The sequence below is a fragment of the Anguilla anguilla genome, chromosome 2 (genome assembly GCF_013347855.1).
Source record: "Anguilla anguilla isolate fAngAng1 chromosome 2, fAngAng1.pri, whole genome shotgun sequence".
Taxonomy (NCBI): domain Eukaryota; kingdom Metazoa; phylum Chordata; class Actinopteri; order Anguilliformes; family Anguillidae; genus Anguilla; species Anguilla anguilla.
Genome location: NC_049202.1, coordinates 39,809,456 through 39,832,464, shown reverse-complemented (window position 1 = coordinate 39,832,464; position 23,009 = coordinate 39,809,456). Strand labels below are relative to the sequence as shown.

Sequence of the window (23,009 nt, the reverse complement as noted above, 5' to 3'; positions counted from 1 at the left end):
ATTTCGGTGTTCATGAAGCCACTCTTGAATTTGCTGAGTATGGGTCGCATCTTGAATATGGGCACATCATGAGGGAACAGTGTTTACGTGATAGAATACACCTAGTCTTGTAAAATGGCTTCATATCCCTTGGCTGTTATATGACCATGCAGAGCCATCATTTGCCATATTGACTCTAACGAGATGGTTGCCCATTCAATTAGAGATCCAGTGCCATATTTACCAGTTGGCAACAGACACTGTGGGCTGAAAGCTTCCTTTGGCTTTCTCCAATGTTAACCCATATGGACAGAAAAAGGTAAAAAATGACTCATTAGACTATTACTTCTTTCATTGCTCAGGAGTCCAGGTTTTGAGCTCCTTAGGAGGCTCATTTATGAAATGTTTGTAAGTATAAAAACATATTTGATCTTATATGAAAATTGACACACAAATTAAGATTTACAAAACTTGAAACTGATGTAAAAATGTTCTTATGCTTACACAAACTCAAGACTATGCGTATAAATGTTTCTTGGTGAAGATGCAGCTGTACTGCGGGCTCAACATATTTTATTTCGAGATGTGAGAATATTTTGCCAGTCCCCTTCAAATATGGAGCTGTTATAGGCTATTAGACCATGCATGCTTCAGATTTATTTTTGTGATGAGCACTGTGAGACGCAATGTTATGGTCAGTTAACTGGGTTATTGCAACACATTATCACAAGTATGCAAACCTTTATGAAAAATAACAACCATATAATAATAATAATAATAATAATAATAATAATAATAATAAATAGCTATATGATTTTGAAACTTTAAGTCAATGTGCAATTTATTTATACATCACATCAATGATTGACATGCATAAAAGCTATATAGTTGAGAGCTATACTGAACAAGCAAAAGAAAGCTTGTTCTGAGCAGAAACAGGAGTTCATCTCCTGCAGAATAACCCTTTTAACCCCAACTAATTAGGTTTTAAGTCTGGCTATTCCACTGACACTACTCCCCTCACAGTAAGAGAGGATATTGCATGATATGTTAAGGTTTGTTTGTATTCATCAGCATTCATGATGCCTTCAATCAAAACCAAATCACCAACTCCAGATATTCTTATACACATGAATTGAGTTTTGTAGTTTAATTAAAAAGAGTGTGGAGAAGGAGCTGCAAAAGCAATAGGAAATATAAGAGAGGGAGACACTGTTAGGCTACTCAATACATCTGTAAATTAAGGATCTGTTTATTATGAGAGAGATCGAACTGAATCAGTGAAATTAACTAGATTGAGAATGGGCCATTGTGGGTTGAAAACTATTGGGAAACAACCTGATGGACTATGTAAATGTGGTAGTCTGGAGACAGTAAAGCATGTTTCGTTAGATTGTAATGAGTAAAGGTGAACAGAGAAGGCATATATTTAAAGAGCTCAAAACTAAGCCTGTTTTCATTTTCCGTTAAAACACAGCTCGACTGGGGTGAAAAGAATTGCCAAACAATCCAGAAAGGGATTCTGAAGTTTACGCTGTACGGGGGTGTATCCTATCGGATCTAATGGGATCGTCATTCTGGATCTGAACAGTGGGGGACAGTAATGCACTATCCGGTGCCTATTATAGGCCTACTACAAATATAAATGAAGAAGAAGAATGTCACACTTCCGTAAATACTGCAAGCTGACAAGAACGGTAGCATAACATTCCAACAGCGGAAGAGTGGTGCCGGGGTCTGTTTCTGCGTAAAAGCAATGTGTATTTTGATAAATATGTGTGTATGTCGTTTGCTGAATAGAATTAAATCTAAATGATATATTTGTAGGCCTATCTGCATAGCAAGCATTATATATCTCAAGATTATGCAAGCCTTTGTTTCAATCTATCATTGAAACTCAGAATAGGTTGTACTTGGGCTTGATTGAGCCGTTCACCACAAGCAGAAGATTTTACCGCATCATTCTGGGTCAGTTATGTTTCAGGGAATGCTTGTAAGCAAACATGGCGGACATTTGCTGTTATGGTTTACGAAGTGTGGATGGAGAGCTTAGGTTTTATTACGGAGACAAGCGGGACCACACTGATATAATTGTTCTTAAGTAAGGGGAGGTAAGGCACGCAAGCTCGATGAAGGTTAATTTAGCCACGGACGATTTCCACGATGTTTCCACATTTGTGAGTTGTGTTCAGAATGTTGCTTGCACAATAATGTTACTAAATGGAACGTGGCTGTGATAAGTTAATGCGTTTGCAAACTTGCTATGTTACTAGCTGTACTATTTATATTTGTCATTTATAAACAAAATGAGCTGAGTGCAAGAACAGTAGCAGTTAGTGTGATATAACTATGATCTAATCTTACTCGCATTTGTCCGTCTCGGTTTTTATGGTGTGGGCGATATAACAGTAATAGATTTTATAACCTAGAATATATCCACAGTGTTCTCGTAATATTTGTGTTCTGAGAAATATCGGTAAGCTTGAATTTTAGTATATCAAGTGGAAGTTCTGGTTTTATTGTATAGAAACCGTCACGGTGCCGGTGTAGACTTAAACAGGATGTTAATTTTGATTGTTGAAAAGTTCGATTGGGTGATAGGTAGGCTACCCAGTCTCACTGCATTTGAAACCGGTTTTTTATCTTGTGTTTGTAGAAGCAAGGCTGTCGTAAAATGTCTTCTTACCGTGAAGTATTCCTGACTTGTTTACATTCTGAACAAATGTGACTCCGAAGTAAATCTATTACTGTTTCCGTCGCAGCACTTTCGACACAAGCAATATAAGCGCTGTCATAAAATTTCTTCTTACCGTGGAGAGTGCCTGACCCGCAAGCGTACAAATGCGTACCACGGCGGCACAATTATATCGAGAAATACCTTCTTTGAAAAAATGCAGTATAGTGAAAGTGCATTTTGATAAAACCTACCATGCATAAAACACTTCTGTGATGGGGTGGTGCTAGCATGTCTTTCATGATATCATATGCTAGGTGTACTACTTAAATATACAGTTGAAGGGAACACTGACAAGTTGGAACCTAAAAAAGTTTTATAAGCATACTTAAATTGAGAAAGTGTACTTGGTTCACTTTTGAATTATACACATCAGAAAAATATACTGAGGCTTATGCTTGAACTTCTTTGCAACTTTTAGTAGGCTACATCAAGTAGGTTGCAGAAATGATACTAACATACTCAACTAGTAGTAATCCACCAGTGTCCACTGGGTGTTTAAGTTTCTATTGCGTTTTATGAACTTTAAAGTGAGCCAGTTCAGTCCCAAAGTTGTCGAGGTCAGAGTAGTGGGTCCATATTTAAAGTTCATGTGTAGCCTATGCTTTTTATTTTTTATTTAGGTAATTTTTATTTCATGGTTCTAAACACGCCATGCTATGATGGCATTATAAACTGATTGAGCAGGTGATCATGCATGGTAGGTTTGATCTAAATGCAGATAGAGCATAGCCTTTTTTCCCCAAAGATAGTATTTCTCCATGGTAACACGTTTGTATGCTTGCGGGTAAGGCATTCATCACAGTAAGGAGAAATCTTCACATCCATCCATTATCTATACCCGCTTATCCTGATCAGGGTTGTGGGTCGCGGCATGAGTGAGAGGCAGGAATACACTCTGGCACACACATCATTCACACACTCACACACTCATACTTGTGGGCAATTGCTTGTGTCAAAAGTGCTGAGATGGAAACAGCGGTACATTAGCTTATCAGTCACATTTGTCCAGTGTGTGAACAAGTCAGTTATTTTTTTGATTATGCAGAGAATTGGTAGTAATTAATGGGATTTCACCAACCTTTCACAAGTGGGCTGTGCATAAACTCAACGCCTTTTTATTTAAATAATTGGTTACTAATACCTGGTGAAAATGCAAATGCGAATAGGTACATTTCGTCTCTGATATTTACTTTGCATCCCTACGAATGCAAACACTCTAATAATTCTAAGAACACTGAGAATGTTATCTTCCCTTTCGGTAAAGTTGTTTTCTTGTTGTGCTTGTTCATCTAGTTAACTAGACAACTAGGCTATATGCACTGGTCTGCTGGATATCCCAGTCATCTAACTAGTAAAAACTAACAAATGGGGTAGCCCATTCACCCTGGACTGATCAGTAACACATTTCTTCAGTGTGTTATTTTCCTTGATCTATCTCCTCTCCACTTCAGTGTCTGTGACTTGGTTTGTTGTAACGCCCATTTGCAGAATATACGTTCTTGGTTCCCTGCGCTGTAATCTTTACAGTAACAGGGCCAAAGCTGGTCCAAATCTGAGTCGTTATTGTAATTTAAAATTATTGAGAATTGAAAGAACAATTTTACATCAAAATCACTGACTTGGACAAAATAAATCAGCTAATGTCTACGTAACCAATAGGCTAAATACTTTTACAGAAACTATAGGGAAAGCTGCTTTCATCAGTGCAATAGCTCTTCAGGTTCAGCTAATACAGCAATATCTGAAAGAGTAGGTGTTTTTTTGGGTGATTTGTCATCGAATCACCCAGTGGACCTGATAGTACTTGAATTGTTATATGCGAATAACACCTATGTGCTTATGAACAATATTAGTATTGACATTTAAGAATAGAAGTCATATATGTCAAATATTACTCCGTTTAGTTCCTGTCCAAATCATAATTTTCTCAGATTCTCATAATATTTTTCATGTTTTACAGAAACCTTCACCAGCAATGTCTAAAATAGAGCGTTTAAATGCCCGTGTGGCAAAGCTCTTGACTGTGGCTGTGCATGAGGTATTAGAAGTGGTGAGAGAGACGGTGTCGGAGTACCAGGAGAAAACTGCTCGAACACAAAGAGAGAACGAGAGTCTCAGGCGAAGGCTACAGGAACTGCAAGACAAGGTGAAGAGGGCGAGTACAGGTGAGTCAGAGGCTGTGAAGTGGAATTCTTACATTTACATTGACATTTAGGTTCAGCTTGTGACCAGGGATCACTTGAGATTTCACAACATTGATCTAAGAAGCATGCAAATATGTCCTGCATTTTATTTGAGGCCATGGCTACTTAAAGTGTGCTGATTAATAAGAGCAACTAAGAGTATTGCTTGTCTTGTCTCTCCCTCCAGCAGGTACACAGCTTGCTGCTCTTCCTGTCTCTAGAGGAAAGTCTCACGTAGAGCAGCAGCTCGGTGAACAGGAGTGGAGCTCCAGTCTAAGGCAGGACACAGAGCTCACACTGACTGAAGAGAAACATGAGATCACAGAGGAGCACAGACTCAGACAGAGAGAAGAGGAGGGCAGTGGACTGGAGTCAGATCACATGGGCGAGTCAGAGACTGAGTGTGATGGACTGGAATTTAACACATCAGAATCTGAAGGTATTACTCAAATTCCAGAGACAGTGTCAGCATTTACACTTCAGCATGTTAAATATGACACAGATCTTAACTCGGTGAACATTCCAAAACTGCTGTCTCCAAGCATTTCCAGTCTGAACATTCAACCCTGTTTGGCTTCTGCTGAAATTAAAACTGAGGCTGAATCACAAGAATATGCCACAGCCTGTCAGCACAGTGTACAAAACCCTTTTTATGGTTGTGACTCAAGTTCCGGCACAGCCCAGACTGAACCCACTCCAAGATCTCAAGAAGACGACTCAAGTTCTTATGGACTGGTGTACATTGAGTCAGACATAGCTCCTTTTGAGAAAAATATGAGAGCCGCGTTGGATAGTAAAAAACACAAGCAGCATCACCGGAATGAAGGGCAATACCACTGCATCCTGTGTGGAAAGACATTTGGTCGCATTGGAAATCTTAGGATACATCAGCGATGTCATACAGGTGAAAAACCTTTCTGTTGTATGCAGTGTGGTAGACGGTTCAGTCATGCGGGCGACTTTAAAAAACACAAGAGGGTCCACACAGGGGAGAAACCATACTGTTGTGCTGTATGTGGAAAGGGTTTCAGCCAATCAGGATATCTGAAAATACATCAGCGATACCACACAGGGGAGAGACCATACTGTTGCCATCAGTGTGGAAAAAGCTTCAGTCAATCAAGTCACCTAAAGAAACACCAGAAAATTCACATTGGTCATATACCCTAGTTTTTCACTGTTGGAACAGCCAATGTAAGACTGAAAAGCATGAATGAATTAGTTTGCAGCCCTTTTTCCATAACACTTTTCAACATGCTCAAATTTGTGAACATTAAAAAGGATTGAAAAACATTGATCATATTAATTGGCATAACTGAAAAAGTGATTTTCTAGACAAGCTTTGGGAGTAAATAATGGCAGTGGTATAGCCAGAACTCCAGAAGGAATGACAATAGCGAAAACTGCAAAAATACTATAATAAGAATTAAGAGAATATTCCTATATTCAAGTTACTGAAAATATGCATAGTCAGACTCCCACTTAACTAAAAGCAAGGGGCTGGATGGATGTGATCAGGAAAAACGGCTAGTAACTGTGTTTTAGCATAGGTTTCAAACACTGTCCTGCTTGTACAACTAGAACTGTAAAGACCAGTTTTAACTATAGATATAGATATAACTATAGATATACATCCCCTGCTACCATATCAAGTCAATGACAATTCTTTTTTTTATGAATTTTGTACTAACACTACTTATGCTGAAGGAACTACATTCCCCATGTGCAAACTTTGTTGTCGGTTTTCTGATTTATTATTGTTATTATTATTATTGCTGTATTTATTCTTCCCCTTTGTATTTTTAGCTGGTAACAGGCAAGGTTGCCAAATTTGGTAGACTTGGTTTAATAGTTGAAGCCTGCTCAGTTAAAATATTGGGCAGTTTGGCCACCTGACAAAATTTAGACATTCAGGAACCCTGCACTTGCCCTGCCAATACACCTCATTTGACCAAAAGTTACAAAATATGGTACCCAAAATGAGTCCCTCTCCTCAAATGACAAATTTATCAGTAGGACTGACATTTCAACATTTACAATGTCTTCCTCAGAGTCAAAAACACGTCAGTCCTACCCTCTTCATGTTTTTGCCCAAAGCAAGTGTGCTCCAGTGTTCCTTATTTCGAGCCAGTCCCCGTGAAGTGCCCAAGTCTTTTACTCTAGTTTTACTCTAGTCCTGGCAGTTGTGCACCTATCCAGTCCTCTTTTATTTAGCTGACTTGAAGCACGTTGGGAATCTTCTTTCATATCATATACATGCCTGTGTTACAGAGATAGAACATCCTTTGATATTTTCACCTTTTGACATTTCAGAGAGGTATGATGACATGATTGAGGTTATTCTGCAGGGAATCATAATGTATGTTGGGTCTGGGTTCACATGCTGGGTGAAGTAGAACAAGAGCTGGCCAGTACCAGAATGGTTAAATGTCTAAGCTAACTGACTCCTTTGGGGTGATGCATAATAAATAAAAAAAGATGACCAAGGTTTGTCAGGCGTCTGCAATCTCTCAGTTTTTGAGTGCCATTAACTGGTAAACATTTAGGAAAGCAACTCACTTCTGCCAGTGGTTTTCTTTTGTACTAATTAAAGGATGGTGAAGCAGAAAAACAATGGATGGATTTTGTGAGCTTATTCTTTGTGAATAAACAAACAGCTGTATAACACAAGCAAATTTGGGCATGGTGGCATAGAATATGAAACAGGACAACAAATTCTAGATGTCTACCATAGGTTAAATGCTCTTTTCTCTCTTATGATACTTCAGTTTGTGTATATATATTGTGTATATGTACAGACTTCTCTGCTGTATCTTTTCCACAAACTTCTCAATCTAAAATGGTAGACACTGAAGAAACTGTCAATGCAATGCCTCTTATTTAATTTTATTCTGTTGGTTTGTGGATAGATTATAATATTAATGATTAATATCTGTTGTTTTTATGTTGGAAAGTAGTGTTCTACTGCAAACAACGTATTTTTGTGTTGATCTTTCTCTTTAATCAAGATATTGTCTACTTATTTTATTTTGATTTTTTTTTACAAAATACCAAAAAGCTATACAAAACTTTAATTCATATTCATTCTTGAATGTGTCCCAACAATGTTTCAGTTGTGTATGAAAACATTTGACCTTAAAGTTATAAAGAAATAATAAAAGGTAAAATGAAAAGGCCTCATTCTCATTGTGCATTTTCCTTGTGTTCAACCATTCAATTTTTAAAATTATTTTTTAGGCATTATGTTTTTGGGTTGTTGTGAACGTGATATCTCAGGAATTTGGCAAAAACATCCACTTGGACTCAAGGATGAACCGGTTAGATTTTGGTGGTCAAAAGTCAAAGGTCAAGGTCATTGTGACCTCACAACACGTTTTTTCCTTGAGGGAATAAAGAACACGTTTTTGTCTTGAGGGAATTTCTTCACATTTGGCACACACGTCCAGTTGGACTCAAGGATGAACTGATTAGATTTTGGTGGTCAAAGGTCAAGGTCACTGTGACCTCACAAAACACGTTTTTGCCTTGGTTGGTGGAATCTTACAACCGTGAGGCGGTATGAAAAATCTTTAAAAATACTTTTTATGACAAGCAACTGATTTCACTGGAACAGGCAAATATATGACTAGTCTTACGTTCAAAAATAATTTCTAAATTTGTGCTTATTTCACTTAAATAGATGACAAGTTGTCTTTATTTTACAATCAATGTGAAATAAATAAATGAAAATGTTTCTGGAGACATGACAAAGGAGCCAATTTCATTGGAAAACAGCCAAATATGCTATATATAAGACTATAGTTTTGCATTCAAACAATGGAAAAAATACTAAATCTGCATCTTCCACCAAGGATTATTATTTTCTTCCAAGGGAAAACTTAAAGTACATAAAGGTATAGTCTAATGTCCAAAAAGTGACAATACATCAGAAGCAAAAATCCTAATTCAACAACCTTCATGAAAGTAACTACAAAATGTGTCTAGTCATTCAGGATGAAAAATCAATTACAAGGAAAAGCAGCAAAATACAGATATCTATACTATACGATCTCTATACTGCGGTCAAAATGCGAAAAAGTTCAAAAATCCAAAAAGCTAAATACATTAGAGCAGTGTTACATTGAAAAATAAAAAAAAGACTAATTTCTGCATTTTCCACTTTGGTAGATGATTAATCATTTTTGCTGAAAACCCATGGTGAAATAAAATACATTTTCATTCATTAACATTTATGAGGAAAAATCTATTTCACTGGAAAAACAGCCAAATACAAGAGACTCAAGACTCACATCCAAATTTGAAAAATAACAAAATGCACAAATTACTGCTTTTTACAGTTAAATTATCAAGGTGAAGTCACTTTATCAAATATATTTTAAAACATTATAAAAATAGTTACCTCCAAAAAGTGAAAAAATAAAAATCCTAAACTTCTGCTTTTCCAGTCAGATCGATCAAAAATCATATTTATTCAACAACCATGGAGAAATAACTTAATTAAAATGTGTTTGAAGATATTTATTAATAAAAATGTATTTCACAGGGCAGACAGGAAAATATATAAGAAATATAGGGACTAAGTAATATCCCAAAAGTTTTCTTTTTAAAACATAACAAAAAAACAAAAAAAAACAACAACTGTAAAACCCTACATTTGTGCTCTTTCCATTCAGGGGGACTAGACCTCTTCTTTTTTCAACAACCATGGTGAAATACAAGAATTAACATTTATGATTAATAATCTATTTAACTTAGGAAAAGAAAATACAAAATGCTTTCATATCCAAGAAATGTAAAAAAAAAAAAAATCTAAAATCCTCAGTGTTTTTTCCATTCAGATGTTTTAGAAAATATTTTTCAATGACCATGATGAAAAAATGAATGAAAATGTCTTTGAAGATATTTTTGATGAAACATCTATTTTACTGGAAAGACAACAAAATACATAAGAATAAAGTCAAAAAGTCAAAAAATGTGCAGTCCAGTCATTTAAAAAACCTGCAAATAAACGTTTATATAATAAATGATTCAGGCAGTGTGGCATAGTGATTAAAGAGCAGTCCTTGTAACCCCTAAAGGTTTGTGGATCAATTTCGGGGTACTACATGTGTACCGTTAAATATGCTGATTAATTTAAATTAAAAGGAATGTATCTGATGTGCCTTCAGATGTACATATAGGTAACTTCAAATCAATTAATACAGAATGCAGCATGTGGAAGGAAATTACATGTACCCAAAAATATTTATTTCCTCTGCAGATGCCATTATCCAGAGTGACAAACAAGCATTACATATTCCCCATATTTGTTGAATTAAGCAGTTGGATATTTTACTTCATTACCATGATCAAGATTACAATGACAGTACCCTACTTGCAATTTGAACATGTAACCTCTAAGAAGTCATAGTTCCTAACTGCTACAATACACTTGCAAATATATCAACATGAGGAAAAAAGTTTCTTCTTCTACACAATGTCTGACAAAAATTGAACTATGCCTTCAGAATGCTACATTGAACAGATGTATGAGCTTTTAGTCATATTTTCTGATATAGCTTTTCCACTCAAAATTTTAACTGTGTAATTACCACCATAGAAAAATAATGAATGAATTTGCAGTTTTCTATCTTGATTCTTACTGTATTTAAGTTATTATACAGCTATGTGCAGAAAAAAAAATGATTTAGTATTTCTTACAACTGAAAAAAAACCTTCCTGGTTGAAAGACACTCTTCTCATATTTGCAACTTTTGAAATCACAGCCACACAGTCTTCTTGAATTCCAAAGTTCATGTGTACTCTTCATGCAACACTAAGATGTCTGACGATGTGAATTTTCTGGTGCTTTTTGAGGTGGCTTGACTGACTAAAGGTCTTACCACACTGATGGCAGCAGTAAGGCCGCTCTCCTGTGTGAACTCTCTTGTGCTTTTTCAGATTGCCTGCATGACTGAACCGTCTCCCACATTGCATGCAACAGTAAGGCTTTTCTCCTGTGTGACATCGCTGATGTATACGCAGATTTCCCACCCGACTGAATGTCTTACCGCACAAAACGCAGCGATGTTGTTCCTCCTTCCTGTAATATTGCTTATGTTTTCTATTATCTACCACTGATCTAGTTTTTGCTAAAGCAAATCTATCCACAAACGTGTTATGGTTGGAATGAAAGTACGCAACTCCATAGGAATCTGTATCAACTTGTTCAAGGTCTGGGATGGCGTCAGTTGGTGCCAAGTTACTCCTTGTGTCTGCACATTCATAAAAATGATTTTGAGAAGAGTGCTGAGAAGTAGTGTATTCTAACGAATCCGGCTCTGTTTTTATGTCATCAGAAGTAGGTAAAATGCCAAAGCTGGAAGTGTTTGGAGACAATGAGGCTGAAATACTGACGGCATGAACAGAGTCCAAATCAGTGTTACTTATCACAGGATGAGAGGCGTACCCCGACAGAATGGCATCAGTCTTTGGAGAAACATCCTCAGGTCCCAGTGTACCATGCACTGACACCAGTACATCACAATCAATCTCTGACTCTGCCATGTGATCCGACTCCAGTCCACTTCCCTCCTCTTCTCTCTGTCTGATTCTGTGTTCCTCTGTGATCTCCTGTTTCTTTTCAGTGAGTATGAGCTCATTGTCCTGCCTCAGGTTAGGGTTCCACTCCTGTTCAATCAAAGCTCTTTCTTCAGGGAAAGAGGGGGCAGCAGATTGTTCATTTTCTGTAGATAGGAAAACAAGTAAATACATATTTTTGCAGCCACTCTTAAGAGTGAGCATAGATATTTCCCACATTTAAATGCACAATCATAGAAAAACTATACCAAAACATTTCATATTTTTGTTAATTTAAATGAAATCGCCATTGTACTTATTTCATGTCAGCAACTCAAAATATTGGCAACACTTTTCTGCAAGAAATATATATTTGATACTGTCAAATATATTGTCAAAATTATGGCCGTATATAGAGTAAAACCTTTAATTTTACAAGAGATTTGAAAATGTGTAGTGTAGCAGTTTGGGAACTTTACCAAAAGATAAAGAGTCTGTGTCCATGTGTGGCACAGCTTTTTCACTCTTGGGAAATTGTTTCTGTTGTATAAACTAGCAATAGGCAAATGTAAGCAGCAGAAGTCAACGAAAGAAAGGGTGCCTTCTGGGGGAAAATGAAATTATATAGCACATTTCATGGATCTCAAAGCACTCAATAACAGGAAAACTCGCGTAACCATTGAAAATGTGTAACAATCACTCCCAATATTTGGACTGCAAGAAATTAATTTGCCAAATATCACGGGCGACGATTTGTTGGCCACGGAAACAACTGGAAATAACCCTAATCAGGAAGATCCATGGCCATGACCATTGAACGAAAATGACCATGTCAATGGACAGAAGAAACAAAAAAGAATCTCGAGTCTGTTTTCAACTATCCTTCACTCACCTGTATTCTTTCTTGTCGCCTTGTCTTGCAGTTCCTGTAGCCTCCGCCTGAGACTCTCGTTCTCTCTTTGTGTTCGAGCAGTTTTCTCCTGGTACTCCGATACCGTCTCTCTCACCACTTCCAATACCTCATGTACAGCCACTGTTAAGAGCTTTGCCACTCGGGCATTCAAACGCTCTATTTTAGACATTTTGCTGAATTCCTTTAAGATAACGATCAGATAAAAAAGAACAACGACATATTAGGGATTTAGCTAGTTATGTTTATAGAAAACAAACGAGTTAGTGATTGTCATTCCTTGAAAGCTACCGTTAGGCTTTCTATTTTAACGATTAAAATACTGAGAAATGATTACATTCAAAACAACTAAAGTAGTAACGTTAGTAAAGATTACCTGGCTTTCTTTTTTTTCTTGCTGCAAGTCGGCTGCGATGGTCTAGTTAGACAGCTAGCTGCTATCAGAGCTCATGTATGACCTGGAAAGTCTTAAGTACTAACGTTACCTGTAAGCCAAAGCAACACCTTGGGATTGTTTATTATTCCTCAGTTCTGCAAATATGTAGCTAATAGTTCGAGATATACTATGACAAATAACTAAACGGCTGCACATCTGGTTTTATTTATTTTAGATAACTGACCATCATTACTCAATTCTGTTAGCGTTAGCCAAAAGCTAGCTAACACCGACCTCAGAACACAATCTAGCCGCTTCCTGATTCGTTCGCGTGCCAGTGACGCCAGCTCGCTATGCGCTCCATTTCCCCCCGTTTCAAAGTAAAAGTATTAAGTTTAGACGCTTTTATCAGTAGTTGAAACAGAATAGTTTTCCTGCCAAAAGTCATGTTCTTGTAAAATGTACTATTCTAAATTTCCCGATATCAAGAGTGAGCAAGGAGGTCGTTGATGTAGACACTTAAGTGTGCTGTAGTCTTAAAGGAATTAAAAATGAAAAACTGAAATTTAATGGTGGAAACAGCTGCATGGATATAAACCTTTCTCTGGAGTATAAACCTATTTTCCACTAAGTTCATTATGTGAAACAAACATAAAATACGACCAAACCAAGACTTTATGTTCTGCTTCAGGAAATAAATAATTCACTATAGAAAAATAAAGGCATACAATATCATGAATAAGCGGAGTAGCATAATGCTTAGGGAACTGGGCTTTTTCAGATCCAAGGCTTGTAGACTCAGTTCCTAAGTGAGGCACGGTCATCATACCCCTGACCAAATTACTCAACCAGAATTGCTTTAGTAATTATCCAGCTGTATAAGTGGATACAGGTAGATTTCATTAACAGTAATGAATCATCTATATTACAGTACATCCCCCGATCACTAGAGACACAGGTTATGTGAGCCATCTAATATTACTCAATTTGGAATCCCAGAAGGAATCTCTGCATCATTACAGCGCCACAATAACAAGTAATCAGCAGCATCATAAACTTACTTCTTTATTGTGTGAGGTACAATATTTCCTCAATAATTCTCATTTCTAGATCTGAGTTTGTCATTGCAGCACAAAAGGCTGACTCCAGTAGTAGGAGGTCTTTTCATGTTCTATGGTCTTGTTTTAGGCAAATCTAAACCAACTACAATATGTATTGTGTGGAGAGCACAAAAACAGGGCAATCAACATGAGTAACAGCAGACCTTTTGATTGTCATATTTCTCTGCAGCATGCTGCATTATTGTGTGCTGTCATTGTCCAGAGTCCAACATAATTATTATAGTTTAATGCTGGTTCTGCAGTTTATACAAAATGACTCCTTTTTAACACACCCAAAATCCCCACCTATCACTTATTTTTGAGTAAAACACACAAAAACATTTTATAAGAGTAACCAGACTGGGTATTCCTTTAGGAATGAAGAAATTTAATTAAGTATACATTTTAGCCTACTGTCAAGCCAAACTTTCAAATAATATATCTGGTAAAATATATTTGTGGAGACCATTTATCATAAAAGAAAACTGATAACAGCATTTAAAGTTGTCTTTCCCAACTTTGTTTTTGGAGGCAAAATATATTACTAGTTTTTTCAACAACTGTTTCTAATTAGTTTAGCTTGAGTTGATTGAATACCAATGTAGATTTGACCTCACCTCATAGTTTTTGCTTAAATGTTTGAAGGAATGTATTGTGAAGATGTTCTGAATCCACAGAAAGATACAATTTGTTGCTTATGGATACTTTGTGAACGTCTAGCTATTAAAACTGGGACAGCTGTATCAACCAAGCTCAACTAGGTCATAAACTGTTCAGCACATAAAATCTAAGACAGTAAGACAATCCATCCATCCATTATCTATACCCGCTTATACCTGGTCAGGGTCGCGGGGGGTGCTGAAGCCAATCCCAGTGTGCATTGGGCGAGAGGCAGGAATACACTCTGGACAGGTCGCCAATCAATCGCAGGTACTAGGACACTAATAGACCAACCGCTCAGCACATTTTTATACAAAGGATTAACCATATTATAAGTAATGTGATGTCAACTCTTCAATGGTACTCAATTAGCTGCAGAATACATTTAAGCAAGAGCTTAGCTGAAACTGATACCAGCACACCAAGTATGCCCATTGAACCTGGGTTGGGAAACACCAATTTAGAGTACTTTTCATAGTATTCAGAAACAATTATCAAGTAACCATAGTCAGAATGAACAGGTAATTACAAATTTTGCTGGTTAATAAATAGATAAACACAAACTGAGTAATGAGCACCAAACATTTTTCCACAGTAACACAATTTTAGCATACTCTGATGTTCTCTACAAAATTTACCAGTAAAAATAATTCATAGATCAAACCAGTAGTATGCATGTACCTCTCCAACACCTTGAATTCATAAGTGACTCTCAGTCTGCAGACACTTTCCCCAAGTCTCCAATGTAACACTACTGTGTCTGACCTATGTGAATTTGCTGGTGTTTTTTAAGGTTACTTGAGTGACTGAAACTCTTCCCACATTGACTGCAGGAGTACGGTCTTTCCCCTGTGTGATATCTCTGATGTATTTTCAGATATCCGGACTGACTGAAACCCTTTCCACACACGGTGCAGCGATACGGTTTCTCTCCTGTGTGAACTCTCTTGTGTTTTTTGAAATCACCTGCATGACTGAACCGTCTACCGCACTGCATACAACAGTAAGGTTTTTCACCCGCGTGATGGCGCTGATGTATTCTCAGATTTCCGACTCCAGCGAAGGTCTTTCCACCTAGAATACAGTGGGGTTGTTCCTGACTGCTCTGATATTGTTTGTGTTTTCTACTGTCCAATAGCGATCTAATATTTTTTTCAAATGTAAATCTGTCCTCAAAAGTGCTGTGATCTGAATTAATGTACACAAGTCCATAAGACTCTGTGTTAACTTGATGAAGGTCCTGAGTTGATTCAGTTTGTACTACGTCGGCACTCGATTCTGCACCATCATAAAAATGGATTTGTGCAGAGTGCTGTAGGGATGTTCCATACCCTGGTGGTTCAGGTTCTATTTTAATTTCATCGGCAGACAGAATGGATAGAACCTGGGATTTAGAAGTGTTTGAAGCGTGGGAGTTTGAAGTATTCACAGAATGGATAGAGTCAATATCAGTGTTACTTAACGCAGGGTGAGATATGTAGACTGACAGAGCGGCATCAGTCTTTGGAGAAACGTCTTCAGATCCCAGAGTGCCATGTGCTGATACCAGTATGTCACAGTCAATCTCTGACTCGCCCATGTGATCTGAGTCCAGTCCACTGCCGTCCTCTTCTCTTTGTCTGATTCTGTGCTCCTCTGTGATCTCCTGTTTCTCTTCAGTCAGTGTGAGCTCTATGTCCTGCCTTAGACTGGAGCTCCACTCCTGTTCACCGTACTGCTGTTCTATGAGAGACTTTCCTCTAGAGGCAGGAAGAGCAGCGGGCTGTGCACCTGCTGGAGGGAGTCAGGAATAAGAACAGAATGCAACAGACAAAATAATCTTTTTGAAGTCAATAATGATTTCTCCATTTCAAAACGCACACCATTACAAATTTTCCTTATCCACTGGCCAACCAGTGTGCATTCAGGGCAAGAACAATAAAAGTGTTGTTATCCTGGAAAATAATTGCACATAGAATAATAAAGCAGGTAAGGCAACTGGGAGCTTACTTTTCTTTTGCAGTGATAACTTTGGGAACCAGTGTGGGTCGAGAATTTAAAGGATTGCGTAACAAATTATATTAAGGCAGTATGATTAGGTGGGCAGATGTAGAGGCCGCTGAGGTTAACACTCCTACATTGTCCCAAAGTACTGTGGCATCTTTAATGACCCTGAGTCAGGACCCTGGTTTAACATCTCATCTGAAAGATGGCATCTTCTGCAGCACAATGCTGGGGCACTGGCTTTTTGATTTGGTACAATGGGAACATTGCCCCCTTCTCTCCTACCAACCCCTGTCCTGGCAACAATTTATATCTCCCAAGAGGTCTCCTATCCAAGAACTAACCAAACCTACTTAGCTTCAGCAGTTTGACATGGGAAAAGTACAGGGTGGTGTGGCTGATTAATCAAGCACAGATACATAAAACACTATCCATACATAACTAACATTATGCGCTGTATATTATTCTCCAAAATTTGACTCAAATCCATCCAATTCACCAAAACAGCATGGGGGTAGTCTGAGAAGCAAATACACATAGCTGTATAATTACCATGAAGATGAGTAAAATGTTATGTTTGAAAACAGACATTTTCTTTCTGGCAGTAGAGCCTTCTTAAATACAGTACAACCTTCTTAAGTACTTGCTACGAACACTGTGTCCACCTTTAGTGAGCACAATTTTAACCATTAGGCCTAAATAACATTTTATCATTTCTGAAACAGATAGCTCACAAATAGATTAAGTGGATATATAAGATGATCCAAATATATTTTTATGATTGCTATGAAACTTATATATGCATCAAATTGAAGAGAAAAAAAAACACAACAAATAAAACCAAAAAGGAAATTGTGGTGCTAATTTGCTTTAGAGTGTGCAATGGACCTAATGACAATGCTTGGGGGGTTCTGACCGAAGGAGTTTTCCTTCCAGAAAGCACATCCCTTTGCATGACAATAATTAAATCATTGACTACAAAAAGTAATAGATTACAGAACATTAACAATGTAATGATTCATAAAGTCAAATTGGTCTGACATAAGTTTAATGCAAATGAAGAGGTCTACATATTTCTGTTCACAAGCTGAATCTAAATGCCAATGTAAGACCTAACTTCACAGCCTCAGACTCACCTGTACTCGCCCTCTTCACCTTGTCTTGCAGTTCCTGTAGCCTCCGCCTGAGACTCTCGTTCTCTCTTTGTGTTCGAGCAGTTTTCTCCTGGTACTCCGATACCGTCTCTCTCACCACTTCCAATACCTCATGCACAGCCACAGTCAAGAGCTTTGCCACACGGGCATTCAAACGCTCTATTTTAGACATTGTTGAAGATTTCTGTAAAACATAAAACATATTATGAGAATATGAGAAAATTCATTTACATGCTTCTCCCCCCTCCCCTTTTTTAAATTTATTTTTTATTTATTTAAAAAAATAAAATTTGGCATCCACAATAATTATTGTAGGCCCTACTGTACTTCTGTATGTAACGCAATGTTAACAATGACTGATAAATGACTGAGTATGAAACTGTTTAAACTTGACTGGTTTATCATTGTTGCCAAACCGTTTTTTTCTAATGTAATGTGAAAGACTTTTTACAATGTCCCAGGTTTGCACAAGTAATCCAGTCAGTACACTAGTTTGTAGCTTGTTTATTTTTGCATAAAGTATGACAATTTGCCAAATGCCACCCATATTTTCTAATGAAATAATAAATTACTTTTTATACAGGAAAATTGGCAATACATGCATTCTAGCAGTTGTCCTATAATGGTTTGATTCAAGTTCAACAACGTGTATTATTACTTCATAAATTTACCCGCATTATAAAACTTCTTTAAATCTAAGTGAATGAATGAAACGGAATTTGTTTAAACGTCCTTGTCATTTTACATTACCATGTTGTCAGGATCACGACACTGAATGTTACACACATTCAATTTTAAAGTAATTTGTTCCTCTGTAACTGTCGCAATGTGAGTCTTGGTTCTTTTAATCTATTCACGAATTCCATAACAAAGCAAAAAATACGAAAATCAAGCAGTAGACTTATTTAAATGTCTGAGCCATACATTTTAGACTAAAACATATCAAAGCATTCAATAGTGAGGCAAGTTTTTCTCCCAAATAGAACCAGTCAACAGCGTTAGCTACTGTTGTATGACAAACTGAACCAGCTGACTAATGCGACAGTATGTTCATAAATACAAATACCACACAAATTAAATCTAGCAATTATGAAAAATGGAATGAAGTCACCACAAACTTAAAACACTCAAAACATCTAATAGCTTGTAATAGCGTGTTGTTTTATTCTAGCCATGAGCTACGAACCAAAATAAAGAAGCGACAGATAATTACCACAGTCTTACGTACCGGTTTTTCGTCAATTTGTTTTGATTCTCAACTGCTGATCCGGGATAATCGGGCTATAGTATATTACGATTGCTTCCTATTCTAGACATTCATTTTCACTCGAAATTCACAGAAAGCCTAAGCAGCGCAATGCGCAGTACTCATTTGCCATCCACAATGTCTGGAAATCAGACATCCACATACCGTGATCCCATCGAGAGGTTTCACTGCAATTCAAAATATATTAATGCATATAAAATACACAAGTCTGGTATTCACTATATTCTCTGAAAACTTACCAAAGTATGTTCGTACCTCTCCTCTAACACTCTTTGTTTTGCCAGGCTTTTCCGCATTTCGCAGAGGACGATGGGTAGTGAATAACGTCAGTGAGCGTCGTTACGCTTTAACCAAAGATGGTGGTGAAAATAGTAAGATTCACAAGTGGCTGAATTTTCTGTCTACGCGAACAAAAGAAATATTAATAGATACAAGTACAGTAGTATTTTGATTACAATGGGAATGATTTGGGTTTTTAAAATATAGACTGTTCACAACGGAAGTGAGTTATTTTAATTGTAAACTAACCAAGTATTTTTTTGGAATCACTGAGCAGAACTTTGAAGTGCTCGGCCAACATGGCCTGGAGATAAGACACAGAGAGTGTGTGTGTTTGTGTGCATGTGTGTAGGTGTGTGTGTGTTAATAGCATGGTTAAGAGGGGTGGCCTGGGAAACCCCTCTTAACCATGCTGTTAACACACACACACCTACACACATGCACGCAAACACACACATTCTCTGTGTCTTATCTCCAGGCCATGCTGGCCAAGCAATTAAAAGTTTTCTAGGGCCCAGAATGGCCGAATGGTGAATTAGATGTCACGGCATCAAATCATTGAGTCCAAGAAGCCAGCTAACATAGATCATGAGCTTCTCCCTACCAACACAAGACAGTTATACAATTAGATATGCAGTGTCCGGATGACCCTTTCAAAACTTTCCAAAAACAAAAACAAACTGTGGTAAGTGCGCATTTATACATTGTGCTGTAAAGCTGTGGCAGGGCTTATCTCCAGAAGTACAATTAATCATAGGTATGCAAATTTTAAAAAGACAGGTCAAGATGTAAGTGCATCCAATATTGTTGTCATTCTCTAAACTCAAGTTAAAATACTTTACATCTTACATCTTAAGAAAAAAAAATTCTATTGTACCTTTGTTATTATGTGTTACTTAGATTTGTTTGTATCTGTAGTGTATTGATATATGAATCCAGGAAGAACAGTTCAATGTATCTAATGGGTTTCTAAATAAGTAAATAAATACATAAATAAAGCAGCACCATTCGGATAAGCTTGAATGAGCAGTTTGCAGCATAAATTGTATGGCAGAACAATCTGCAGGAGCTACGTGATGCTCTCGAGTCAGTAGGGACCAAAATTCCTAAGGAATGTTTCCAGCACCCTGTAGGATAAATACATAAATACAGATACAAAAGAGAAATGTTGAGGCCTATTAAATAAATATTGAATCTTACAAACCTATCCACACATATGCCTGCCTCATTCATGTGCTGTCTGCTTGTACACACAGGGCTATGATGATTAGTTATGAAACAGATTACCTGACTTCTACAATGACTGATTTGACATATTTGTAAGCTGCATGTATGTTCATTATAAGCCACACAGTACTACAGGTGAGTGGGAAACTGTAAGCAAGTGAATCAGTGTGCTTCAGCTACAGTGGTGTTCCCACAGAGGTTCAAATGGTGATTTCAAATTTTGGCGAAAAAAGTTGAGAGAAAGTATATATTTGAGTATGTACCATATTCACACGCATCTTTATTTGTGTCCAAACAGCAGTCCTAGCTCCTTCTTGTGTGTGCTTACGCGTTCTGGAAGTGGTAGGCGTGTGCTGTCAGTGGTAAAGAATGCAGACAAACTTCCCCACTTCAGGGTGTGTGCACGTGTGGTTCACCTTGCATGAAGACCCTGGGGAGATCAAGATAAAGAGGGAAAGAAAGGATTCACATTTTTCCCTAATTTCTATTCACACACAATGGAACAGAAAGTAAGGACAGCGAGAGCTGTGAAAAAATTTCAAAGGAAGGTTTCTGGGAAGAGAATTCTCATCTATAGTGTAAGTTGAACACTACAGTATAGTGTGTATGCGTTAAGCTGTATTTATCATACACGGACATGCTAATTACACCACATTCCAAGGCAGACACAGAAGGACTCAGGTATTAGAAAATTCTTCACAGGAAATCAATGGTCCAGTAAGTTTCCACTTTGTGTTGTACAAACGGTTGCAAGTTTGGGGAAGGAGGAAGTCTCGTCACATAGCTTACAGTCAATTACAATTATTACTACTCAACTATTTAAAATATGACTGACTACCCTTATGGATATTATGAGAAAAGAAGGCAGAAAAAGGTTGATCTACAAACAACATTAAAATTTTTCCTTTTGCAAATTATACTCTCCCTGCCTCTTGCACAGAATAGAGTATAGTGAACTTTTGCTATGAGTATCAAGTCACAACAGAAGGGCAGATTACAAATGACAAGAGTGCATCTTCTTGCACCTTTTTTATACACATATATTACAAGGTAATATCAATTGTCTTCATAAGCTGACTTTAAAGTAACTAAAATCTGAATTTGTACCATACAACATTATTGCTGCTACTTAAAATCTTGAAGTATGAAATTTCATCCTAAGCATAACTTTGGTATCTTCAGGGGAAATTCTCCTTAAAGAATTGTTGAGTTTGTAAGTGCGCTGAATGGAAATATGTTTCTCAGAGCTGAACGGATATTGACAGTTCACAATAAAATACAACAATTGTCTCAGTAGGTTTCCCTTCAATTAACATTTCAAGATCATAAATGTGATTAGAATTTCCTTAACTGAACATTCTAATGCAAATAACTACTGGTAGTTGAAAGCAATGGAATCTGAGAGCACTGACTTAAATTTCTTTTTTTTGCAATTAATGTGAAGTGCAATGCCCGGGCCATGACACCCTGGAGATCAGTAATCCTTTGCCAGATTAATATGTGGAAGGAAGGGTACAGAAATGATTTTTTTTTTTTTGGGGGGGGGGGGGGGGGGTAAAAGAATATAGGGTAGATAGGGGAAGATGTGTAAGAGGGGAATGAAATCGGGGGCGGGGGGGGGGGGGGGCAAATAATATTTTAAACATGAGAAAATAAAACATTGGGGGTTGCGGCATTGTTTTGACGGCGCAACCCCCATGATGCTGGAAGAAAGATGCATTTAGCTTGGATAATTTTTTTAAGTGATTTTTATGATGACTGAGCAATTACTTAAGCATTGGGTGGATGCAGCACATTCACACAACCAATAGGTGCCATAGATAACAGCAACACCTGCTCTAATGTTCTATGTAAAACTGATTCAATTTTTATTAAGCATCTGTGACATCAGGTTTTAAATAATATGAAAACTGATCCCAATACACTTTCAAAAGTATGTGGACACCTGACCATCACATCCATGTGTACTTGTTCAATATCTCATTCCAAAACAATGAAATGAGATTCCATTGTGGGAAGGCTTTCCACTAGATTTTGGAGAATGGCTGCAGGGCTTCGCTTCCCTTCAGACACAAGAGCATTACTGAGGTTGGGCACTGATGTTGGGCTCAAGGCCTGGCTCGCTGTCGGCATTCCAATTCATCCCAAAGGTGATTGATTTGGTTGAGGTCAGGGCTCTGTCAGGCCAATCAAGTTCTTCCTCACCAAACTCAGCAAGCCACTTCTTTATGAACCTTGATTAGTGCATGGGGGATTGTCATGATGAAACAGGAAAGGGCCTTCCCCAAAATGTTTCCACAAAGTTGGGAGCGCACAGTTCTATAGAATGTCATTGTATGCTGTAGCATTAAGATTTCCCTGCACTGGAACTAAGGGGCCTAGCCCAAATCATGAAAAACAGCATCAGACCATTATTCCTCTTCCACCAAACATTACAGTTGGCACTATGTATTCTGCTAAACCCAGATTCATCTGTCAGACTGCAAGATAGTGAAGCATGATTCATCACTGCACAGAACGCGTTTCCTCTGCTTTACACCACTCCAGCCAACACTTGGCACTGCGCATGGCAATCTTAGGCTTGCATACAGCTGCT

General features: G+C 37.5%; 2 protein-coding genes across 9 annotated transcripts; one reads left to right on the top strand and one right to left on the bottom strand.

Moving 5' to 3' along the window:
* The first annotated feature begins 1,546 nt into the window (after positions 1-1,546).
* Positions 1,547-8,075, top strand: LOC118220244 (zinc finger protein 679-like). Of its 5 annotated transcripts, none has more exons than XM_035404018.1 (3): positions 1,547-1,714; positions 4,677-4,881; positions 5,087-8,075. In XM_035404018.1, exons 2-3 carry the CDS (start codon positions 4,692-4,694, stop codon positions 6,067-6,069), a joined length of 1,173 nt encoding a protein of 390 aa, XP_035259909.1. In that variant the 5' UTR covers positions 1,547-1,714; positions 4,677-4,691; the 3' UTR covers positions 6,070-8,075. The 5 variants fall into 5 exon arrangements, with proteins under 5 accessions (XP_035259909.1, XP_035259910.1, XP_035259911.1 ...); XM_035404019.1 differs by having other exon boundaries at positions 1,547-1,947; XM_035404020.1 differs by lacking the exon at positions 1,547-1,714 and adding an exon at positions 1,954-2,090.
* A 1,327-nt stretch (positions 8,076-9,402) lies between these two features.
* Positions 9,403-19,237, bottom strand: LOC118220243 (zinc finger protein with KRAB and SCAN domains 4-like). 4 transcript variants are annotated; one of them, XM_035404014.1, is made up of 4 exons: positions 19,147-19,237; positions 17,642-17,824; positions 12,350-12,368; positions 9,403-11,624 (listed from the first exon to the last, which is right to left on the bottom strand). In XM_035404014.1, the coding sequence occupies exons 1-4, from the start codon at positions 19,201-19,203 to the stop codon at positions 10,705-10,707; spliced, it is 1,179 nt and encodes a 392-aa protein (XP_035259905.1). In that variant the 5' UTR covers positions 19,204-19,237; the 3' UTR covers positions 9,403-10,704. The 4 variants fall into 4 exon arrangements, with proteins under 4 accessions (XP_035259905.1, XP_035259906.1, XP_035259902.1 ...); XM_035404015.1 differs by lacking the exons at positions 17,642-17,824; positions 19,147-19,237 and adding an exon at positions 12,744-13,111 and having other exon boundaries at positions 12,350-12,551; XM_035404011.1 differs by lacking the exons at positions 9,403-11,624; positions 12,350-12,368 and adding an exon at positions 13,796-16,276 and having other exon boundaries at positions 17,623-17,824.
* Positions 19,238-23,009: the final 3,772 nt, after the last annotated feature.

What these genes read in the sequence shown, in the direction of transcription:
- LOC118220244 (XM_035404016.1), top strand. Translation starts at nt 2,109, where the DNA reads ATGAAGGTTAATTTAGCCACGGACGATTTCCACGATGTTTCCACATTT. An exon ending in TCCACGATGTTTCCACATTT is followed by an intron (nt 2,157 to 4,676) that starts GTGAGTTGTGTT and finishes CATGTTTTACAG; the next exon opens with AAACCTTCACCAGCAATGTC. An exon ending in GGTGAAGAGGGCGAGTACAG is followed by an intron (nt 4,882 to 5,086) that starts GTGAGTCAGAGG and finishes CTCTCCCTCCAG; the next exon opens with CAGGTACACAGCTTGCTGCT.
- LOC118220243 (XM_035404011.1), bottom strand. Translation starts at nt 19,203, where the DNA reads ATGCGGAAAAGCCTGGCAAAACAAAGAGTGTTAGAGGAGAGGTACGAA. An exon ending in AGAGGTACGAACATACTTTG is followed by an intron (nt 17,825 to 19,146) that starts GTAAGTTTTCAG and finishes TATGTTTTACAG; the next exon opens with AAATCTTCAACAATGTCTAA. An exon ending in GGTGAAGAGGGCGAGTACAG is followed by an intron (nt 16,277 to 17,622) that starts GTGAGTCTGAGG and finishes GACTCCCTCCAG; the next exon opens with CAGGTGCACAGCCCGCTGCT.